General features: G+C 47.6%; 1 protein-coding gene across 1 annotated transcript in view; it reads right to left on the bottom strand.

Annotated features, from left to right (window-relative positions):
• Nucleotides 1–20625, bottom strand: part of LOC120997814 (arylacetamide deacetylase-like) — a 97095-nt gene that overhangs the window by 42390 nt on the left and 34080 nt on the right. Inside the window, exon 2 of the mRNA XM_040428105.1 lies at nt 12364–12586. Within this exon, the coding sequence (XP_040284039.1) occupies nt 12364–12586 (223 nt within the window). The remainder of the gene's footprint in view (nt 1–12363; nt 12587–20625) is intronic.

Here is a 20625-nt window from a genome sequence, read left to right as displayed (position 1 = left end):
CGGTAAGGCCTGAGCAGGTACAGGCATTAGTCAATTGGGTGGCCGACAGTGGATCCAGCACGTTCACATTATCTCCCACCCAGTCTTCTGCAGAAAGTGCACAGATGGCGCCTGAAAACCAAGCCCATCAGTCTGTCACATCACCCCCGTGCATATCAGGGAAACTGTCTGAGTCTCAAGTTATGCAGCAGTCTCTTATGCTGTTTGAAGACTCTGCTGGCAGGGTTTCCCAAGGGCATCCACCTAGCCCTTCCCCAGGGGTGGAAGAGATAGAATGCACTAACGCACAACCACTTATGTTTCCTGATAAGGACATGGGAATACCACCTCAGCACGTCTCTGATGATGACGAAACACAGGTGCCAACTGCTGCGTCTTTCTGCAGTGTGCAGACTGAACAGGAGGTCAGGGAGGAAGACTGGGTGGAAGACGATGCAGGGGACGATGAGGTCCTAGACCCCACATGGAATGAAGGTCGTGTCACTGACTTTCAGAATTCGGAGGAAGAGGCAGTGGTGAGACCGATCCAACAGCGTAGCAAAAGAGGGAGCAGTGGGCAAAAGCAGAACACCCGCCGCCAAGAGAGTCCGTCTGCTACTGGCCACCGCCATCTGGGACCGAGCACCCCAAAGGCAGCTTCAAGGAGTTCCCTGACATGGCAGTTCTTCAAACAATGTGCTGACGACAAGACCCGAGTGGTTTGCACGCTGTGCCATCAGAGCCTGAAGCGAGGCATTAACGTTCTGAACCTTAGCACAACCTGCATGACCAGGCACCTGCACGCAAAGCATGAACTGCAGTGGAGTAAACACCTTAAAAACAAGGAACTCACTCAGGCTCCCCCTGCTACCTCTTCGGCTGCTGCCGCCGCCTCGGCCTCTTCCTCCGCCTCTGGAGGAACGTTGGCACCTGCCGCCCAGCAAACAGAGGACGTACCACCAACACCACCACCTCCGTCACCAAGCATCTCAACCATGTCACACGGCAGCGTTCAGCTCTCCATCTCACAAACATTTGAGAAAAAGCGTAAATTTCCACCTAGCCACCCTCGATCCCTGGCCCTGAATGCCAGCATTTCTAAACTACTGGCCTATGAAATGCTGTCATTCAGGCTGGTGGACACAAACAGCTTCAAACAGCTCATGTCGCTTGCTGTCCCACAGTATGTTGTTCCCAGGTGCCACTACTTCTCCAAAAGAGCCGTGCCTTCCCTGCACAACCAAGTATCCGATAAAATCAAGTGTGCACTGCGCAACGCCATCTGTGGCAAGGTCCACCTAACCACAGATACGTGGACCAGTAAGCACGGCCAGGGACGCTATATCTCCCTAACTGCACACTGGGTAAATGTAGTGGCGGCTGGGCCCCAGGCGAAGAGCTGTTTGGCGCACGTCCTTCCGCCGCCAAGGATCGCAGGGCAACATTCTTTGCCTCCTGTTGCCTCCTCCTCCTACTCGGCTTCCTCCTCCTCTTCTTCCACCTGCTCATCCAGTCAGCCACACACCTTCACCACCAACTTCAGCACAGCGCGGGGTAAACGTCAGCAGGCCATTCTGAAACTCATATGTTTGGGGGACAGGCCCCACACCGCACAGGAGTTGTGGCGGGGTATAGAACAACAGACCGACGAGTGGTTGCTGCCGTTGAGCCTCAAGCCCGGCCTGGTGGTGTGCGATAATGGGCGAAATCTCGTTGCAGCTCTGGGACTAGCCGGTTTGACGCACATCCCTTGCCTGGCGCATGTGCTGAATTTGGTGGTGCAGAAGTTCATTCACAACTTCCCCGACATGTCAGAGCTGCTGCATAAAGTGCGGGCCGTCTGTGCGCGCTTCCGGCGTTCACATCCTGCTGCTGCTCGCCTGTCTGTTCTACAGCGTAACTTCGGCCTTCCCGCTCACTGCCTCATATGCGACGTGCCCACCAGGTGGAACTCCACCTTGCACATGCTGGACAGACTGTGCAAGCAGCAGCAGGCCATAGTGGAGTTTCAGCTGCAGCACGCACGGGTCAGTCGCACTGCGGAACAGCACCACTTCACCACCAATGACTGGGCCTCCATGCGAGACCTGTATGCCCTGGTGTGGTGTTTCGAGTACTCCACCAACATGGCCAGTGTCGATGACGCCGTTATCAGCGTTACAATACCACTTCTATGTCTCCTTGAGAAAACACTTAGAGCGATGATGGAAGAGGAGGTGGCCCAGGAGGAGGAGGAGGAGGAGGAGGAGGAGGAGGGGTCATTTTTAGCACTTTCAGGCCAGTCTCTTAGAAGTGACTCAGAGGGAGGTTTTTTGCAACAGCAGAGGCCAGGTACAAATGTGGCCAGACAGGGCCCACTACTGGAGGACGAGGAGGACAGGGATGAGGAGAAGGTGGAGGAGGATGAGGATGAAGCATGTTCACAGCGGGGTGGCACCCAACGCAGCTCGGGCCCATCACTGGTGCGTGGCTGGGGGGAAACGCAGGACGATGACGATACGCCTCCCACAGAGGACAGCTTGTCCTTACCTCTGGGCAGCCTGGCACACATGAGCGACTACATGCTGCAGTGCCTGCGCAACGACAGCAGAGTTGCCCACATTTTAATGTGTGCGGACTACTGGGTTGCCACCCTGCTGGATCCCCGGTACAAAGACAATGTGCCCACCTTACTTCCTGCACTGGAGCGTGATAGGAAGATGCGCGAGTACAAGCGCACTTTGGTAGACGCGCTACTGAGAGCATTCCCAAATGTCACAGGGGAACAAGTGGAAGCCCAAGGCGAAGGCAGAGAAGGAGCAAGAGGTCGCCAACGCAGCTGTGTCACGGCCAGCTCCTCTGAGGGCAGGGTTAGCATGGCAGAGATGTGGAAAAGTTTTGTCACCACGTCACAGCTAACTGCACCACCACCTGATACGGAACGTGTTAGCAGGAGGCAACATTTCACTAACATGCGGCCAGCGTTTTGTCTGAACGTGTATTCAGCACGGCAGGGGGCGTCATTATAGACAAACGCAGCCGCCTGTCTACAGCCAATGTGGACAAGCTGACGTTCATAAAAATGAACCAAGCATGGATCCCACAGGACCTGTCCATCCCTTGTGCAGATTAGACATTTATAACTACCTCCCCTTAACCATATATTATTGTACTCCAGGGCACTTCCTCATTCAATCCTATTTTTATTTTCATTTTACCATTATATTGCGGGGCAACTCAAAGTTGAATGAACCTCTCCTCTGTCTGGGTGCTGGGGCATAAAAATATCTGACAGTGGCCTGTTCCAGTGTTGAGTGACATGAAGCCTGATTCTCTGCTAGGACATTAAGCCTGAATCTCTGCTATGAGACCTCTCTCCTCTGTCTGGGTGCCGGGGCCTAAAAATATCTGACAATGGCCTGTTCCAGTGTTGGGTGACATGAAGCCTGATTCTCTGCTATGACATGAAGCCTGATTCTCTGCTATGGGACATCTCTCCTCTGTCTGGGTGCCGGGGCCTAAATATCTGACAATGGCCTGTTCCAGTGTCGGGTGACGTGAAGCCTGATTCTCTGCTATGACATGAAGCCTGATTCTCTGCTATGACTTGAAGCCTGATTCTCTGCTATGACATGAAGCCTGATTCTCTGCTATGGGACCACTCTCCTCTGTCTGGGTGATGGGGCCTAAATATCTGACAATGGCCTGTTCCAGTGGTGGGTGACGTGAAGCCTGATTCTCTGCTATGCCATGAAGCCCGATTCTCTGCTATGGGACCTCTCTTCTCTGTCTAGGTGCCGGGGCCTAAATATCTGACAATGGCCTGTTCCAGTGGTGGGTGACGTGAAGCCTGATTCTCTGCTATGACATGAAGCCTGATTCTCTGCTATGACTTGAAGCCTGATTCTCTGCTATGGGACCTCTCTCCTCTGTCTGGGTGCCGGGGCCTAAATATCTGACAATGGCCTGTTCCAGTGGTGGGTGACATGAAGCCTGATTCTCTGCTATGGGACCTCTCTCCTCTGTCTGGGTGCTAGGGCCTAAATATCTGACAATGGCCTGTTCCAGTGGTGGGTGACGTGAAGCCTGATTCTCTGCTATGACATGAAGCCTGATTCTCTGCCATGAGACCTGTTTCCAATTGATATTGGTTAATTTTAATTTATTTTATTTTTATTTTAATTCATTTCCCTATCCACATTTGTTTGCAGGGGATTTACCTACATTATGCTGCCTTTTGCAGCCCTCTAGCCCTTTCCTGGGCTATTTTACAGCCTTTTTAGTGCCGAAAAGTTCGGGTCCCCATTGACTTCAATGGGGTTCGGGGCGAAGTTCGGGTCGAGTTCGGATCCCGAAACCGAACATTTCCGGGAAGTTCGGCCGAACTTCTCGAACCCGAACATCCAGGTGTTCGCTCAACTCTAGTTGCTATCAGTCAGGAATTGGCCCAGAAGTTGATTGAGAGCATGCCCAGTCAAATTGCAGAGGTCCTGAAAAAGAAGGGCAAACACTGCAAATACTGACTCTTTGCATAAATGTCATGTATTTGTCGATAAAAGCCTTTGAAACGTATGACGTGCGTGTAATTATATTTCACTACATCACAGAAACAACTGAAACAAAGATCTAAAAGCAGTTTAGCAGCAAACTTTGGGAAAACTAATATTTGTGTCATTCTCAAAACTTGGCCACGACTGTACGTCCTATTAGACGTTCTGCGGTGAATTGTGATTCTTCTATTTATTTTTTTGGGGTGTATTAATAGGAAAAAGAATATGTCTTATTAGCCGGTCTGCAGTGAACCGACATGGTTATACAGCTATTGTTGGGGTGTATTAATGGGAAAAATAAGTATGTATTATTACCAGTTCTGCAGTGAATTTATATTGTCATTCAGTGGTGAAATTTGTTTGTGAAACAGCCTTTTTTGGGAAAATTGATGGGCGATTGTAGACTTTCTTCTGTATGGACTGAATAATTGCGTTGATTATCCATTCAGTGGTGAAATTTGTTTGCCATACAGCCTTTTTTGGGAAAATTGGGGGTTATTGTTCTGATGGATCAGAGGAAGGGCAAAATAATCAGTGACGTCAACACAAACTTACTGCTGACACCCTCTCCACTCTGTCAGGGGGGCTCTACTTGTATAAGCGTTTAATAGGACAGGTTCTGTAGACATCTATGTGGAATCAGCTGATGACGATGTAAAAGGACTGCGCTTCTTCTTGGCGCTAAAAATCGACCTGTAAGTCTGATTTCATACATTAGTTATTTGGTCAGTTTTGGCCCCGTGAATGCCCAAATAAGTGAAGTGTGCAGTGATTCTAAGAGCGACACCTGTCATCTGCATGTCATACTGACTCACAGTAATTATTTCACTACCATAGCAGACTCCCTATGCATGTTACTGCATGGCACAGTGTTCTACACCACTAGAAAGGCTCTCTGCATCCAGGAAATAGCCGTTTTTTAACGCGATTTGCAGCAAACCAAATTTCTTCTAAAAAATTTGACAAACCGGCCGAATCAAAACTTTTTTTTAATTCGCTCATCTCTACTCAGGATATCTCAAGACAAGAGGAAAATTAAGAAATGACACATCTCAATAACTCACCTAAGTGCAACCAGTACCATTTCCTTTCATTTGATAGTTTTGGGGTGCTCAGAGTTCGGGCTCGTTCACACGACCATTGGTGTCCCATGCCCGTGCTGTGAACCGCAAATTGCGATCGCAATGCACAGGCACCTTCCGTGGGGCAGGCGCATGGGGATTGCAGACCCATTCACTTGAATGGGTCCGCGATCCCTCCGTTCCGCAAAAAGATAGAGCATGTTCTATCTTTTTGCGGTGCAGAGGCACGGAACAGAACCCCAGAAAGCACTTGTAGTGCTTCCAAATGCGGTCCGCAATACGGGAACAGGATACCAACGGTTGTGTGAACGAGCCCTTAGTGAATGGAAATCATATACTGTAGTTGCTTTAGAAAGCAAATTTGTCCCACTGGGCATGCTCTGCCCAGAGTGCTTGCCAAAATTGCGGCATGTGTTGGCATCATGTGACTGGAAATTTTATCCGGAGATATTTCCTTGTGTTTGGAATACCATGCTGCTAATTCTGGCCTCTGTATTATAGTCTAATTTTGGAGCTTCTCTCCTTACACAAATTAATTGGAATACCAGAAAGAGCTTTATAATATTAAATGCTTAGGATTGATTTCCCCCCTCTTATTAAAATGTAATAAACAGTGGTAAAGTTGCTGTTATTTCCAGATTATTCCCTGATTCACCCAAAATATAAATAAGTTTTATGTTCCCAAAAACGGTTCTATGGCTTTTGGAATGCAACAACATAAAAACTCTGTGTGGGGAATTTATCATAAGGGTCATATTTAAAGTCAGTTTTACTTGAGTCTGAGTTGACATACTTTGTGCCAAATTTTGCATGTTAATGGGGTTGCATCCCCATTTTCACCCCTCTGACATGAGCATCAGAGTATTTCATGCTCCGATGCTCTCCCTTGCCCTGCAGTGGATCGTGCAGGCTAAGGGCTTGTTTATTTATTTTTTCACACTCCTAGGCGGAGGCTTCCATCCTGCAGTGTTGCTGGTGACATCACCGGCTCTGATGGGTGGGCTTTTACAGGCTAGGGCAGTGCCAAGCCTTCCCATCAATGCCGGTGACATAACCGGGCTCACTGCTAGGCCGAAGCCTCTATAATTAGCCCGGTATGTCACCAGATCTCCATAAAAAGCCTTTGCCCTGTGAGATTCAGCACAGGGCAAAGGAGAGCATCGGAGCATGACATTTTCAGATTCTCATATAAGGGGGGCTTACCTGGGTGAAAACAGGGGTATGTATGGGTTCAGCTCTGAACCCGGACAACCCCTTTAAATTTGGTGCATCTTAACCACCTCAGCCCCCAGTGCTTAAACACCCTGAAAGACCAGGCCACTTTTTACACTTCTGACCTACACTACTTTCACCGTTTATTGCTCGGTCATGCAACTTACCACCCAAATGAATTTTACCTCCTTTTCTTCTCACTAATAGAGCTTTCATTTGGTGGTATTTCATTGCTGCTGACATTTTTACTTTTTTTGTTATTAATCGAAATTTAACGATTTTTTTTGCAAAAAAATGACATTTTTCACTTTCAGTTGTAAAATTTTGCAAAAAAAATGACATCCATATATAAATTTTGCTCTAAATTTATTGTTCTACATGTCTTTGATAAAAAAAAAATGTTTGGGTAAAAAAAAAATGGTTTGGGTAAAAGTTATAGCGTTTACAAACTATGGTACAAAAATGTGAATTTCCGCTTTTTGAAGCAGCTCTGACTTTCTGAGCACCTGTCATGTTTCCTGAGGTTCTACAATGCCCAGACAGTACAAACACCCCACAAATGACCCCATTTCGGAAAGTACACACCCTAAGGTATTCGCTGATGGGCATAGTGAGTTCATAGAACTTTTTATTTTTTGTCACAAGTTAGCGGAAAATGATGATTTTTTTTTTTCTTACAAAGTCTCATATTCCACTAACTTGTGACAAAAAATAAAAACTTCCATGAACTCACTATGCCCATCACGAAATACCTTGGGGTCTCTTCTTTCCAAAATGGGGTCACTTGTGGGGTAGTTATACTGCCCTGGCATTCTAGGGGCCCAAATGTGTGGTAAGGAGTTTGAAATCAAATTCTGTAAAAACTGACCAGTGAAATCCGAAAGGTGCTCTTTGGAATGTGGGCCCCTTTGCCCACCTAGGCTGCAAAAAAGTGTCACACATCTGGTATCTCCGTATTCAGTAGAAGTTGGGGAATGTGTTTTGGGGTGTCATTTTACATATACCCATGCTGGGTGAGATAAATATCTTGGTCAAATGCCAACTTTGTATAAAAAAAATGGGAAAAGTTGTCTTTTGCCAAGATATTTCTCTCACCCAGCATGGGTATATGTAAAAAGACACCCCAAAACACATTCCCCAACTTCTCCTGAATACGGAGATACCAGATGTGTGACACTTTTTTGCAGCCTAGGTGGGCAAAGGGGCCCATATTCCAAAGAGCATCTTTCGGATTTCACTCGTCATTTTTTACAGAATTTGATTTCAAACTCCTTACCACACATTTGGGCCCCTAGAATGCCAGGGCAGTATAACTACCCCACAAGTGACCCCATTTTGGAAAGAAGAGACCCCAAGGTATTCGCTGATGGGCATAGTGAGTTCATGGAAGTTTTTATTTTTTGTCACAAGTTAGTGGAATATGAGACTTTGTATGAAAAAAAAAAATATATAAAAAAAATCATCATTTTCCACTAACTTGTGACAAAAAATAAAAAATTCTAGGAACTCGCCATGCCCCTCACGGAATACCTTGGGGTGTCTTCTTTCCAAAATGGGGTCACTTGTGGGGTAGTTATACTGCCCTGGCATTTTCCAGGGGCCCTAATGTGTGGTAAGTAGGTAAATGACCAGTGAAATCCAAAAGGTGCTCTTTGGAATATGGGCCCCTTTGCCCACCTAGGCTGCAAAAAAGTGCCACACATGTGGTATCTCCGTACTCAGGAGAAGTTGGGGAATGTGTTTTAGGGTGTCTTTTTACATATACCCATGCTGGGTGAGAGAAATATCTTGGCAAAAGACAACTTTTCCAATTTTTTTATACAAAGTTGGCATTTGACCAAGATATTTATCTCACCCAGCATGGGTATATGTAAAATGACACCCCAAAACACATTCCCCACCTTCTCCTGAGTACGGAGATACCAGATGTGTGACACTTTTTTGCAGCCTAGGTGGGCAAAGGGGCCCATATTCCAAAGAGCACCTTTCGGATTTCACTCGTCATTTTTTACAGAATTTGATTTCAAACTCCTTACCACACATTTGGGCCCCTAAAATACCAGGGCATTATACCTACCCCACAAGTGACCCCATTTTGGAAAGAATAGACCCCAAGGTATTCGCTGATGGGCATAGTGAGTTCATGGAAGTTTTTATTTTTTGTCACAAGTTAGTGGAATATGAGACTTTGTATGAAAAAAAAAAATAAAAAAATCATCATTTTCCACTAACTTGTGACAAAAAATAAAAAATTCTAGGAACTCGCCATGCCCCTCACGGAATACCTTGGGGTGTCTTCTTTCCAAAATGGGGTCACTTGTGGGGTAGTTATACTGCCCTGGCATTTTCCAGGGGCCCTAATGTGTGGTAAGTAGGTAAATGACCAGTGAAATCCGAAAGGTGCTCTTTGGAATATGGGCCCCTTTGCCCACCTAGGCTGCAAAAAAGTGTCACACATCTGGTATCTCCGTACTCGGGAGAAGTTGGGGAATGTGTTTTGGGGTGTCTTTTTACATATACCCATGCTGGGTGAGAGAAATATCTTGGCAAAAGACAACTTTTCCCATTTTTTTATACAAAGTTGGCATTTGACCAAGATATTTATCTCACCCAGCATGGGTATATGTAAAATGACACCCCAAAACACATTCCCCAACTTCTCCTGAGTACGGCGATACCAGATGTGTGACACTTTTTTGCAGCCTAGATGCGCAAAGGGGCCCAAATTCCTTTTAGGAGGGCATTTTTAGACATTTGGATACCAGACTTCTTCTCACGCTTTGGGGCCCCTAGAATGCCAGGGCAGTATAAATACCCCACATGTGACCCCATTTTGGAAAGAAGACACCCCAAGGTATTCAATGAGGGGCATGGCGAGTTCATAGAAATTTTTTTTTTTTGGCACAAGTTAGCGGAAATTGATATTTTTTATTTTTTTCTCACAAAGTCTCCCGTTCCGCTAACTTGGGACAAAAATTTCAATCTTTCATGGACTCAATATGCCCCTCACGGAATACCTGGGGGTGTCTTCTTTCCGAAATGGGGTCACATGTGGGGTATTTATACTGCCCTGGCATTCTAGGGGCCCTAAAGCGTGAGAAGAAGTCTGGAATATAAATGTCTAAAAAATTTTACGCATTTGGATTCCGTGAGGGGTATGGTGAGTTCATGTGAGATTTAATTTTTTGTCACAAGTTAGTGGAATATGAGACTTTGTAAGAAAAAAAAAAAAAAATAATTTCGCTAACTTGGGCCAAAAAAATGTCTGAATGGAGCCTTACAGGGGGGTGATCAATGACAGGGGGGTTGATCAATGACAGGGGGGTGATCAATGACAGGGGGGTGATCAATGACAGGGGTGGTGATCAATGACAGGGGTGGTGATCAATGACAGGGGGGTGATCAGGGAGTCTATATGGGGTGATAACCACAGTCATTGATCACGCCCGTGTAAGGCTTCATTCAGACGTCCGGATGCGTTTTGCGGATCCGATCCATCTATCAGTGGATCCGTAAAAATCATGCGGACGTCTGAATGGAGCTTTACAGGGGGGTGATCAATGACAGGGGGGTAATCAATGACAGGGGGGTGATCAGGGAGTCTATATGGGGTGATCACCACAGTCATTGATCATGCCCCTGTAAGGCTTCATTCAGACGTCCGGATGCGTTTTGCGGATCCGATCCATCTATCAGTGGATCCGTAAAAATCATGCGGACGTCTGAATGGAGCTTTACAGGGGGGTAATCAATGACAGGGGGGTGATCAGGGAGTCTATATGGGGTGATAACCACAGTCATTGATCATGCCCCTGTAAGGCTTCATTCAGGCGTCCGGATGCGTTTTGCGGATCCGATCCATCTATCAGTGGATCCGTAAAAATCATGCGGACATCTGAATGGAGCTTTACAGGGGGGTGATCAGGGAGTCTATATGGGGTGATCACCACAGTCATTGATCATGCCCCTGTAAGGCTTCATTCAGACGTCCGGATGCGTTTTGCGGATCCGATCCATCTATCAGTGGATCCGTAAAAATCATGCGGACGTCTGAATGGAGCTTTACAGGGGGGTAATCAATGACAGGGGGGTGATCAATGACAGGGGGGTGATCAGGGAGTCTATATGGGGTGATAACCACAGTCATTGATCATGCCCCTGTAAGGCTTCATTCAGACGTCCGGATGCGTTTTGCGGATCCGATCCATCTATCAGTGGATCCGTAAAAATCATGCGGACATCTGAATGGAGCTTTACAGGGGGTTGATCAATGACAGGGGGGTAATCAATGACAGGGGGGTGATCAGGGAGTCTATATGGGGTGATCAGGGGTGATCAGGGGCTAATAAGGGGTTAATAAGTGACGGGGGGGGGGTGTAGTGTAGTGTAGTGGTGCTTGGTGGGACTTTACTGAGCTACCTGTGTCCTCTGGTGGTCGATCCAAACAAATGGGACCACCAGAGGACCAGGTAGCAGGTATATTAGACGCTGTTATCAAAACAGCGTCTAATATACCTGTTAGGGGTTAAAAAAAACACATCTCCAGCCTGCCAGCGAACGATCGCCGCTGGCAGGCTGGAGATCAACTCTCTTACCTTCCGTTCCTGTGAGCGCGCGCGCCTGTGTGCGCGCGTTCACAGGAAATCTCGCGTCTCGCGAGAGGACGCGCCGGCGCGTCCAGGAGGAATGAATCAACCACCTCCAGGACGCGTCTGTGCGTACAGCGGTCCGGAGGTGGTTAAAGGCTAAATGCACATGATCAGGATCGCGTGCGGATTTTCTGCGCGGATTTGCGTACAGAAAATACGCACCGTAGGTGATGTACATTGTATTCTTTGAGAATTTGAAATTGTCATGCACACAATGCAGATTTTTTTCTGTGCCGATTTGGACCTACAGTGCAGATTTTAAAATCTGCAGCATGTCAATTTATTTAATTTTTCCTGTCTGGATTTTCTCCCTCCACTTCAATGGAGACAGTAAAAGCCGCATGCGGAAAATCCACACCAAATCCGCATGTAAATCCACATGTAAATCTGCTCCAATTGATGTGGATTGACCGCACGGATTTCCCTGCAAACACCTGCGGATTGTCCGTACAAAAATCCTGAACGTGTGCATTTTCCCTTAACCTAATACTTATGTCTTGAAATGTTACTCCATTTCTTTTTACAACATCCCCCTACTGCAGTGAGTTTGTAACTTTTTTGTGACTTTTTAAAAACAGTGAGAATTCTGAAGTGAAACTAATTAACATAGCTAACCACACACTCCCCCCACCCAATTTTCAAAACTGGAGTGAAAGTGTAAAAATGCAAATAGGCACAAAAGCCCAAAAACTTGCAAAAGTATTTTCTTGTGACTGTTAAAACTTAAAGCCAGAATTCTGGAGTGTAGGACATGATAAATTGTCTCCTACTGTATGTTTTGAGTAGGTAGCAAAATATAGAACAACTATGCATAATTGCTATCACCATAATTCATTGAGGAAAGTGGTCCTTTACAAAAAGTAGACGAGTACACCTGGTCTATACAGTATCCTTCTAGATTTCATTACTTACCTGCACTTCCTAAGCACCATCCGCCACCATGAATGTAGACAATTGCTCTTCTCAATGTGTTTGACTGCTCTTTCGGTATATATAACCAGACTGGAATGTTGTTAAATGATGTATTTGTGACAATAACATGGTTATCAGATGTGGGCTCTGTGTGTTCGGAATGCATAAAAAACCTGATCACATCCATGTAAGGCATCACCCCAAACATCTCTGCCATGGTAGCCTGTAATTAAGATACAAAATGCACATGTAAGCAAGTGCTAATGTAAAGACAAAGCATAAAAAATAGCACAAAAGGATCCTAAGAACTGTTGCAAGTGGCATGTGCAGTAGTCAAAGGCTGAAATGTTTTTGAGACTTTGTTCAATGCCCTATGATCTCTGGTAAGATATGCCAACTGGATCCAGTCTAGGACAAGGGTCCATCATCACACAAAAACGTATCACCATTTAAAAATTCTGAATCTATAACAGGGCCGATGTTCTCCTAACTGGAACTAAACTTTAAGAACTTTGACATGTGTTGCATCAATGTGACTGAAGAATTTTTAGCTACAAACATAATGTACATGTGCCAAAGGTTAGATTGAGATTACAGATTGTGTCTGTTTTAGACTCATTAGAAAAATGTATCATGAGTAGGGTTGAGCGAACCCGAACTGTAAAGAACGGGTTTGTACTGAACTTTAGGATTTTTGGACCCCGGACCCGAACATTTCAGTAAAAGTTTGGGTTGGGTGTTCGGCGCTTTCTTGGCGCTTTTTGAAAGGCTGCAGAGCAGCCAATCAACAAGCGGTTAACTGTCTGACCTTAGAAGCCATCACAGCCATGCCTACTAATGGCATGGCTGTGATTGGCCAGTGTAGCATGTGACCCAGCCTCTATATAAGCTTGAGTCACGTAGCGCTGCACGTCACTCTGCTGTGCTTAGTGTAGGGAGATAATGCTGCTGGTGATTTCAGGGAGAAAATAGGAGAGAGTCTTTGCTCAAAATCTGAATCTAACTCAGCGATCTACATACATTGTGTTTTGTGGGTGCAGGGCACAATTCTTTTTTCCTGCCCTGAGCCCATTGACCGAAAAAAATAACTTTAATAAGTTAGTTAGGTGGGCGGCGGCGGCCATTTTATGCAAGCTCAGTGCACCAGCACTGCATCTGAGCTTTTGGGACATTGAAAATCCAAATTTTTTGGGCAATATACAACATCTGGATTGGTCAGTGTGCAATTTAAGCTAGTAATACAGCCATAATTTTCAGGGATTTTAAAAACACACTTTTGCCAAAAACCACTATTTTCCTGATCTGCAAGTGTTAAATTCAAGTTTAATATATACAGCTTTCATATTCTGTTACCAAAAAAACTCTTTTTTTTGGCAATCTACAACATCTGGATTAGTCAGTGTGCAATTTAAGCTAGAAATACACCCATCATTTTCTGGGGTTTTAAAAACACACTTTTTTGCCAAAACCACTATTTTCAGGCCTTGCAGCATCAGCACGTGTGAAATTACAGGCTTATATACAGCTGTCAAATTCAGTTAGGAAAAAAAAAAATAGTTGGCAGCCTTTGCTGCAGATGTCATTGTGAGATACACCGTTAATACATTTGGGTTAGATTCAGAGATTTGAAATACCGCCATTTGGTGCACCAATTGTCACGACCCTTGGTCATGGTCGTGACTCCTTGGGAGCTGCATGCAGTTACCCGCGGTTTTGGTGTTGTGTCAACCGCAGCTGGGGGCACTTGGTGGTTTGCCTCAGGTGCGGTTGCCGCGGATAACAAGCATGTGTGCGGTTGCCCTTGGCAACGTGTTTTATGTGCACTCCCTTTGTCTGTTTGTGGTGCACTAGGTCATGTGTTGTATGCACGGAGACACCTTCCTTTACCTGCGGTTGTCCGCGGCAACGTTGTTGTTGTGTGCATGTGGTGGCAGGGTCTCGGCCTGCTGGCTGTTCCCCAGAACATTTTTGCCACGCATGCCGTTGCTGGCGGTAACAGGTGAGTGTGTTTGTGTGTTTCTTAGTTTGTGTGCACTTCCCCTTATATGTGAGTTTTCCCTTCTGTGTGCTGGAAGGGTTAACTTCCTTCCCAGTGTGTGTGATGTCACTGGGTGTGGTTGACCGGTGGGTGTGGCCTTTTGGCCTATATAGCTTGAGTCTCTTGCAGGCTCCAGTAGGTTGCTTCAGCCCTGCTAGCTGGAGCAGCCTCCTGTGTATTTTGCCATCTACCAGTGGGGGCCTCCCTTCTGGTCATAAAACCTTTGTTACACGGTGTTATCTAGGTGTGTGTGGGGTTTCTGTATCATTGCAGCTTATGGTCCGGGTCCCTGTGTGATGTCTGTGTGTGCTGTCATTGTTGGTGTCCTGAACTAACAGCACCTGCACATGGGTTCCTGGTTGTGTTGCTCTGTGACAGGTGAGTGTTGTGTTGATTGCGTTTGCCTGTCACGGCCATAAGGTGTTTACTGTTTCCCCTTGTTGCTTGGCCATTGAGACTCCTGCTCCTCCGAGCCAAGGAGGAGTAGGTCGTCTCACCCAGCTCCTAGGTCAGGGATCTGCGGAGGGTCAGCAGGGATCCGAGGTTCCTGAGTATGGGCCCTCCTACCATCAAGGTCGGCCCATGCAGGTAGGAGACAGGGTCAGAGTTAGGGACGTAACAGGAGGTGACCTGCTCCCTAATTCTGTGTTGTTTGGCCAAGTGGTAACCCTACCATCTCCTGGCACCGCACGGCTGGGGGTTTCCCCCACCACCAGCCGTGACACCAATATTTAATTTAGGCCTACTGTTGGTCAGGCCGTGTGAGAAACACCCTGTATATACAGGGCTTATATTCTTTCATTAATAAAACACCCTTTTTGGTGCAAAATACACAATATTTAAGTAGAAATGTCGCAAACATAACATTTTCCGTTCGCGAACGGGCGAACCGCCATAGACTTCAATAGACAGGCAATTTTAAAACCCACAGGGACTCTTTCTGGCCACAATAGTGATGGAAAAGTTGTTTCAAGGGGACTAACACCTGGACCTTGGCATGCCGGAGGGGGATCCATGGCAAAACTCCCATGGAAAATTACGTAGTTGACGCAGAGTGTGGTAAGTTGAATTCGCAATGCGATCAATATAACCTGCATTAATCGCATTGCAAATTCAACTTAGAGCTAAGTTCCTAATGGTTGTATTGCTAGAATTGACGAATATAACGAATATAGCACTATATTCTCAATCTTCGTTATATTCTAGCAATACAACCATTAGGAACCCAGCTCTAAGTTGAATTCGCAATGCGATTAATATAACCTGTATTAATCGCATTGCGATTACAACTTAGTCAAATTTGTGACACTGCAGCTTCCGAATGAATCTAAGACGGATGCTGTCCTTGCTTTTTGATAGGAGGTGGGAGGGTATGCTGATTGGCTGAAATGTGTCTGCTGACTGTGGTACAGGGTCAAAGTTTGCTCAATGATGATGTATAGGGGGCGGACCGAACATCGCATATGTTCGCCCGCCGCGGCGAACGCGAACAAGCTATGTTCGTCGGGAACTGTTCGCCGGCGAATAGTTCGGGACATCTCTATATTTCAGGCCTTGCAGCATAAGCACATTTGAAATTCCTGGGTTATATACTGCTGCCATATTGAGTTATTAAACAAACACCGTTTGGGCAAAAAAAGTTTATTTGGCAGCCTTTGCTGCATAGGTCATTGTGAGATACACCCTTAAAACATTTGGGTTAAATTCAGAGATTTGAAATACTGCCATTTGGTACACCAATATTTAATTCAGGCCTACAGTGGGTCAGGCCATGTGAGAGATACACCCTTTACATACAGGGGTTTGATTCAGGCATTTGAAATACAGCCATTTTGGGCAAAGAAATCTTTAATTGAGGCCTAGTCTGGTTCAGGCCGTGTGAGATACCGTATTTTTCGCCGTATAAGACGCAAAATACGGGAAAGTAGCAGTGCGTCTTATACGGCGAATGCTGCTGATTTTGCTGAGTTTTCAATGATACACGGGCGGCGGGTGTATCAGCTGTGAGGGAGGCGGGACTGGGGGCCGGCATCTGCTTTTATACTGACAGCGGGGCCCGTGCAGTGACTGTATTCTACTACACGGGCCCCGCTCACTGTATAATCCTATGTCTAATAGTTAATTGTATGTAATCGCATAAGGAGCGCTGTGTATTACCGGTACTTACAACTACAAGCGCCGCTCGGTAGGTAGCAGAGAGGAGGGAGGAGGGAGGAGGCAGGCCGGGAGGACGGATGCTGGCAGCGTGAGTCATACGTCATGCGGCTGCGCCGCCCACTTTATGAATGAATGAAGCAGGCAGCGTGGGCGCATGACGTATGACTCACTCTGCCAGCACCTGTCCTCCCGGCCTGCCTTCTCCCTCCTCCCTGCTACCTACCGCTTGTAGTTGTAAGTACCGGTAATACACAGCGCTTCTTATGTGATTACTTACAATTACAATTAACTATTAGACATAGGATTATACAGTGAGCGGGGCCCGTGTAGTAGAATACAGTCACTACACGGGCCCCGCTGTCATTATAAAAGTAGATGCCGGCCCCCAGCGTGTATTGAGGGTCATTCACTACAGGGACACTTATGGAGGGGATCTGTGGATGACACATCGCATAAGATGCTATATATGTGTCATCCACAGATCCCCCCCATAACTGTCATACACAGATCCTCATAACAGTGCCATCCAGAGAGCCCAATAAGAGCTACCCACAGATCCCCCATAAGTGTCACCCACAGATCCCCCATAACAGTGCGTCACCCACAGATCCCCCATAACAGTGCGTCACCCACAGATCCCCCATAAGTGTCACCCACAGATCCCCCATAAGTGTCACCCACAGATCCCCCATAACAGTGCGTCACCCACAGATCCCCCATAAGTGTCACCCACAGATCCCCAATAACAGTGCGCCACCCACAGATCCCCCATAACAGTGCGCCATCCACAGATCCCCCATAACAGTTTGTCATCCACAGATCCCCCATAACAGTGCCATCCACAGACCACAATTAGTTCAAAACCCACCAAAAGCACACCTTTTGGTTCAAAATATTTTTTTTCTTATTTTCCTCCTCAAAAACCTAGGTGCGTCTTATAGGCCGGTGCGTCTTATAGGGCGAAAAATCCGGTACACCCTTTACATACTGTCGTTCTATTCTAGTATTAATTAAACACCCATTTAGAGCAAGATCCTAAATTCGAGAAATATGAGGAGAGTATCAAATAAGGGACGTGGCCCAGGTCGTGGTGCTGCTGGTGGAGCTCCTGTTGCAGGGAGAGAACGTGGTCGATCTGTGCCAGCTACGCGCACAAGTGAAACCCCTTCCTCAGGTGCGAGTAGGCGACAGAACCTGCAGCGGTATTTGGTCGGGCCTAATGCGGCTCTACGAATGGTGAGGCCTGAACAAGTACAGGCAATAGTAGATTGGGTTGCTGACAGTGGATCCAGTTCCTTCACATTGTCTCCACCCAGTGTCCTGCTGAAAGACCACAGTTGGCACCTGCAGCCGATGTCCATCAGTCATTCACCTCACCCCGTTGCAAATCAGCCAAGCAGTCTGAGCCCCAAGTCATGCAGCAGTCTCTTCTGCTTTTTGATGACTCTGTTAACAGGGTTTCCCAGGGCCATCCACCTAGCCCTGCCCCAGAAGTGGAAGAGATTGAGTGCACCGATGCCCAACCACTTATGTTTCAAGATGAGTACATGGGAGGACCATCGCAGTACGTCTCGGATGATGACGAAACACAGGTGCCAAATTAAGGGGTTTTCGAAAGTGTGCAGACCGACAAGGAAGGCAGGGTTGAAGACTGGGTGGAAGATGATGTGCAGGACGATGAGGTCCTCAACCCCACATGGAATCAAGGTCATGCGAGTGACCTATGTAGTTCGGAGGAAGAGGTGGTGGTCGCACAGAGCCACCAGCACAGCAGAAGAGGGAGGAGGGTGCAAAAGCGGAGCAGCCGTCCTCTAGACAGTACGCCTTCTACTGCCCACCGCAGCAAGGGACCGATGTGCTGACGACAAGACACGAGTGGTTTGCACGCTGTGCAATCAGAGCCTGAAGCGAGGCATAAACGTTCTCAACCTGAGCACAACCTGCATGACCAGGTATTTAAGTGCAAAGCACAAGCTGCAGTGGAGTAGACACCTCAAAAACCAAGAAAGGTCTCTGGCTCCTCCTGCTTCCTCTTCTGCTGCAGCCTCTTCATCCACCTCTGGAGTGACAGTGCCACCTGCCACCCCGCAAACAGAGGATCTGCCAGCAACACCAACACCTGGGTCAACAAGCATCTCCACAATGTCCCAAGTAGGCGTTCAGCTCTCCATCTCCCAAACCCTGGAGAGGAAGAGGAAGAACCCCCCTACCCACTCGCGATCCCTAGCCCTGAATGCCAGCATTTCTAAGTTACTAGCCTTTGAAATGCGGTCATTCCATCTGGTGGAGGCGGATAGTTTTAAAGGCCTTATGGCGGTGGCTGTCCCACAGTACGTCGTGCCCACTACTTTTCAAGGCTAGCCATCGCTTCCCTGCACAACCAAGTAGGGGACAAAATCAGGTGTGCACTGCGCAACGCCATCTGTGGCAAGGTGCACCTGACTACGGATACGTGGACCAGTAAGCACGGTCAGGGACGTTATATCTCCATAACAGCACACTGGGTAAATGCAGAGGTGGCTGGGCCTGAGGCGGATAGCAGTTTGGAAGTTTGGTCCTTCCACCACCGAGGATTGCAGGGCGCTTCAGTTTGCCTCCTATTGCTTCCTCCTCCTACTCTGCTTCCTCATCCTCTACCAGCTCCTCATCCGGTCAGCGTAACACCTTCACCACCAACTTCAGCACAGCCAGGGGTAAACGACAGCAGGCAGTTTTAAAACTTATCTGTTTGGGGGACAAACCCCACACCGTGCAGGAGCTGTGGACGGGCCTTGAACAGCAGACCGATGAGTGGTTTGTGCCAGTCAGCCTCAAGCCCGGCCTGGTGGTGTGCGATAATGGGCGAAATCTCGTAGCAGCTCTGGGACTAGCCGGTTTGACTCACATCCCTTGCCTGGTTCATGTGCTGAATTTTGTGGTGCAGAGATTCCTTAATAATTACCCCTATATGTCAGAGCTGCTGCATAAAGTGCGGGCCGTCTGTGCGCGCTTTCGGCGTTCTCACCCTGCTGCTGCTAGCCTGTCAGCACTGCAGCGTAACTTCGGCATTCCCGCTCACCGCCTCATATGCAACGTGCCCACAAGTCGGAACTCCACCTTGCACATGCTGGCCAGACTGCGAGCAGCAGCAGGCGATAGTGGAGTTTCAGCTGCAGCACTCACGGGTGAGTCGCTCGGCGGAACAACACCACTTCACCACCAATGACAGGGCCTCCATGCGAGACCTGTGTTCCTGTTTCGAGTACTCCACCAACATGGCCAGTGCCGATAACGCCGTTCTCAGCGTTACTATACCACTTCTATGCCTCCTTGAAAAAATGCTCCTGGCGATGATGGAAGAGGATGTGGCACAGGAGGAGGAGGAAGAGGGATCATTTCATAGGGTTTCCAGCCAGTCATTTCCAAGTGGCTCCGAGGGTGGGTTCCTGCACCCACAAACCCAAGGTACACAATTGTCCAGCCAGGGCACAGTTCTGGAGGATGACGAGGTGGAGGATGAGTAGGAGGAACCATGTTCACAGCAGGGTGGCACCCAGACCAGCTCATGGCCATCACTGGTGGGTGGATGGGGGGATACAGAGGACACAGACGATACACCTCCCACAGAGGACAGCTTTTCGTTGCCTCTGGGCAGCCTGGCACACATGAGCGATTGCATGCTGCAGTGTCTCCGAAACGACCGCCAAGTTGCCCACATTCAAACTTGTGCTGATTACTGGGTGGCTACGCTGCTGGATCCCCGTTACAAGGACAACGTACCGTCCTTAATTTCCTCACTGGAGCGTGATCGTAAGATGCGCGAGTACAAGCGCACGCTGGTAGACGCGCTGCTGACAGCGGGGGCACAGTGGAAGCACAAGGTGAAGGCAGAGGACGAAGACGAGGTCGCCAACGCAGCTGGGGCACCGCCAGCACCTCAGAAGGCAGGGTTAGCATGGCCGAAATGTGGAAAAGCTTTGTCAGCACGCCACAACAACCAGCACCACCAGCTGATATGGAACGTCTTAGCAGGAGGCTGCATTTCACCAACATGGTGGAGCAGTATGTGTGCACACGCCTACACATAC

Source organism: Bufo bufo, chromosome 4 (assembly GCF_905171765.1).
Source record: "Bufo bufo chromosome 4, aBufBuf1.1, whole genome shotgun sequence".
Taxonomy (NCBI): domain Eukaryota; kingdom Metazoa; phylum Chordata; class Amphibia; order Anura; family Bufonidae; genus Bufo; species Bufo bufo.
The sequence above is the reverse complement of the archived record's forward strand: the minus strand, read 5'-3'. Positions and strand labels throughout refer to the sequence as shown.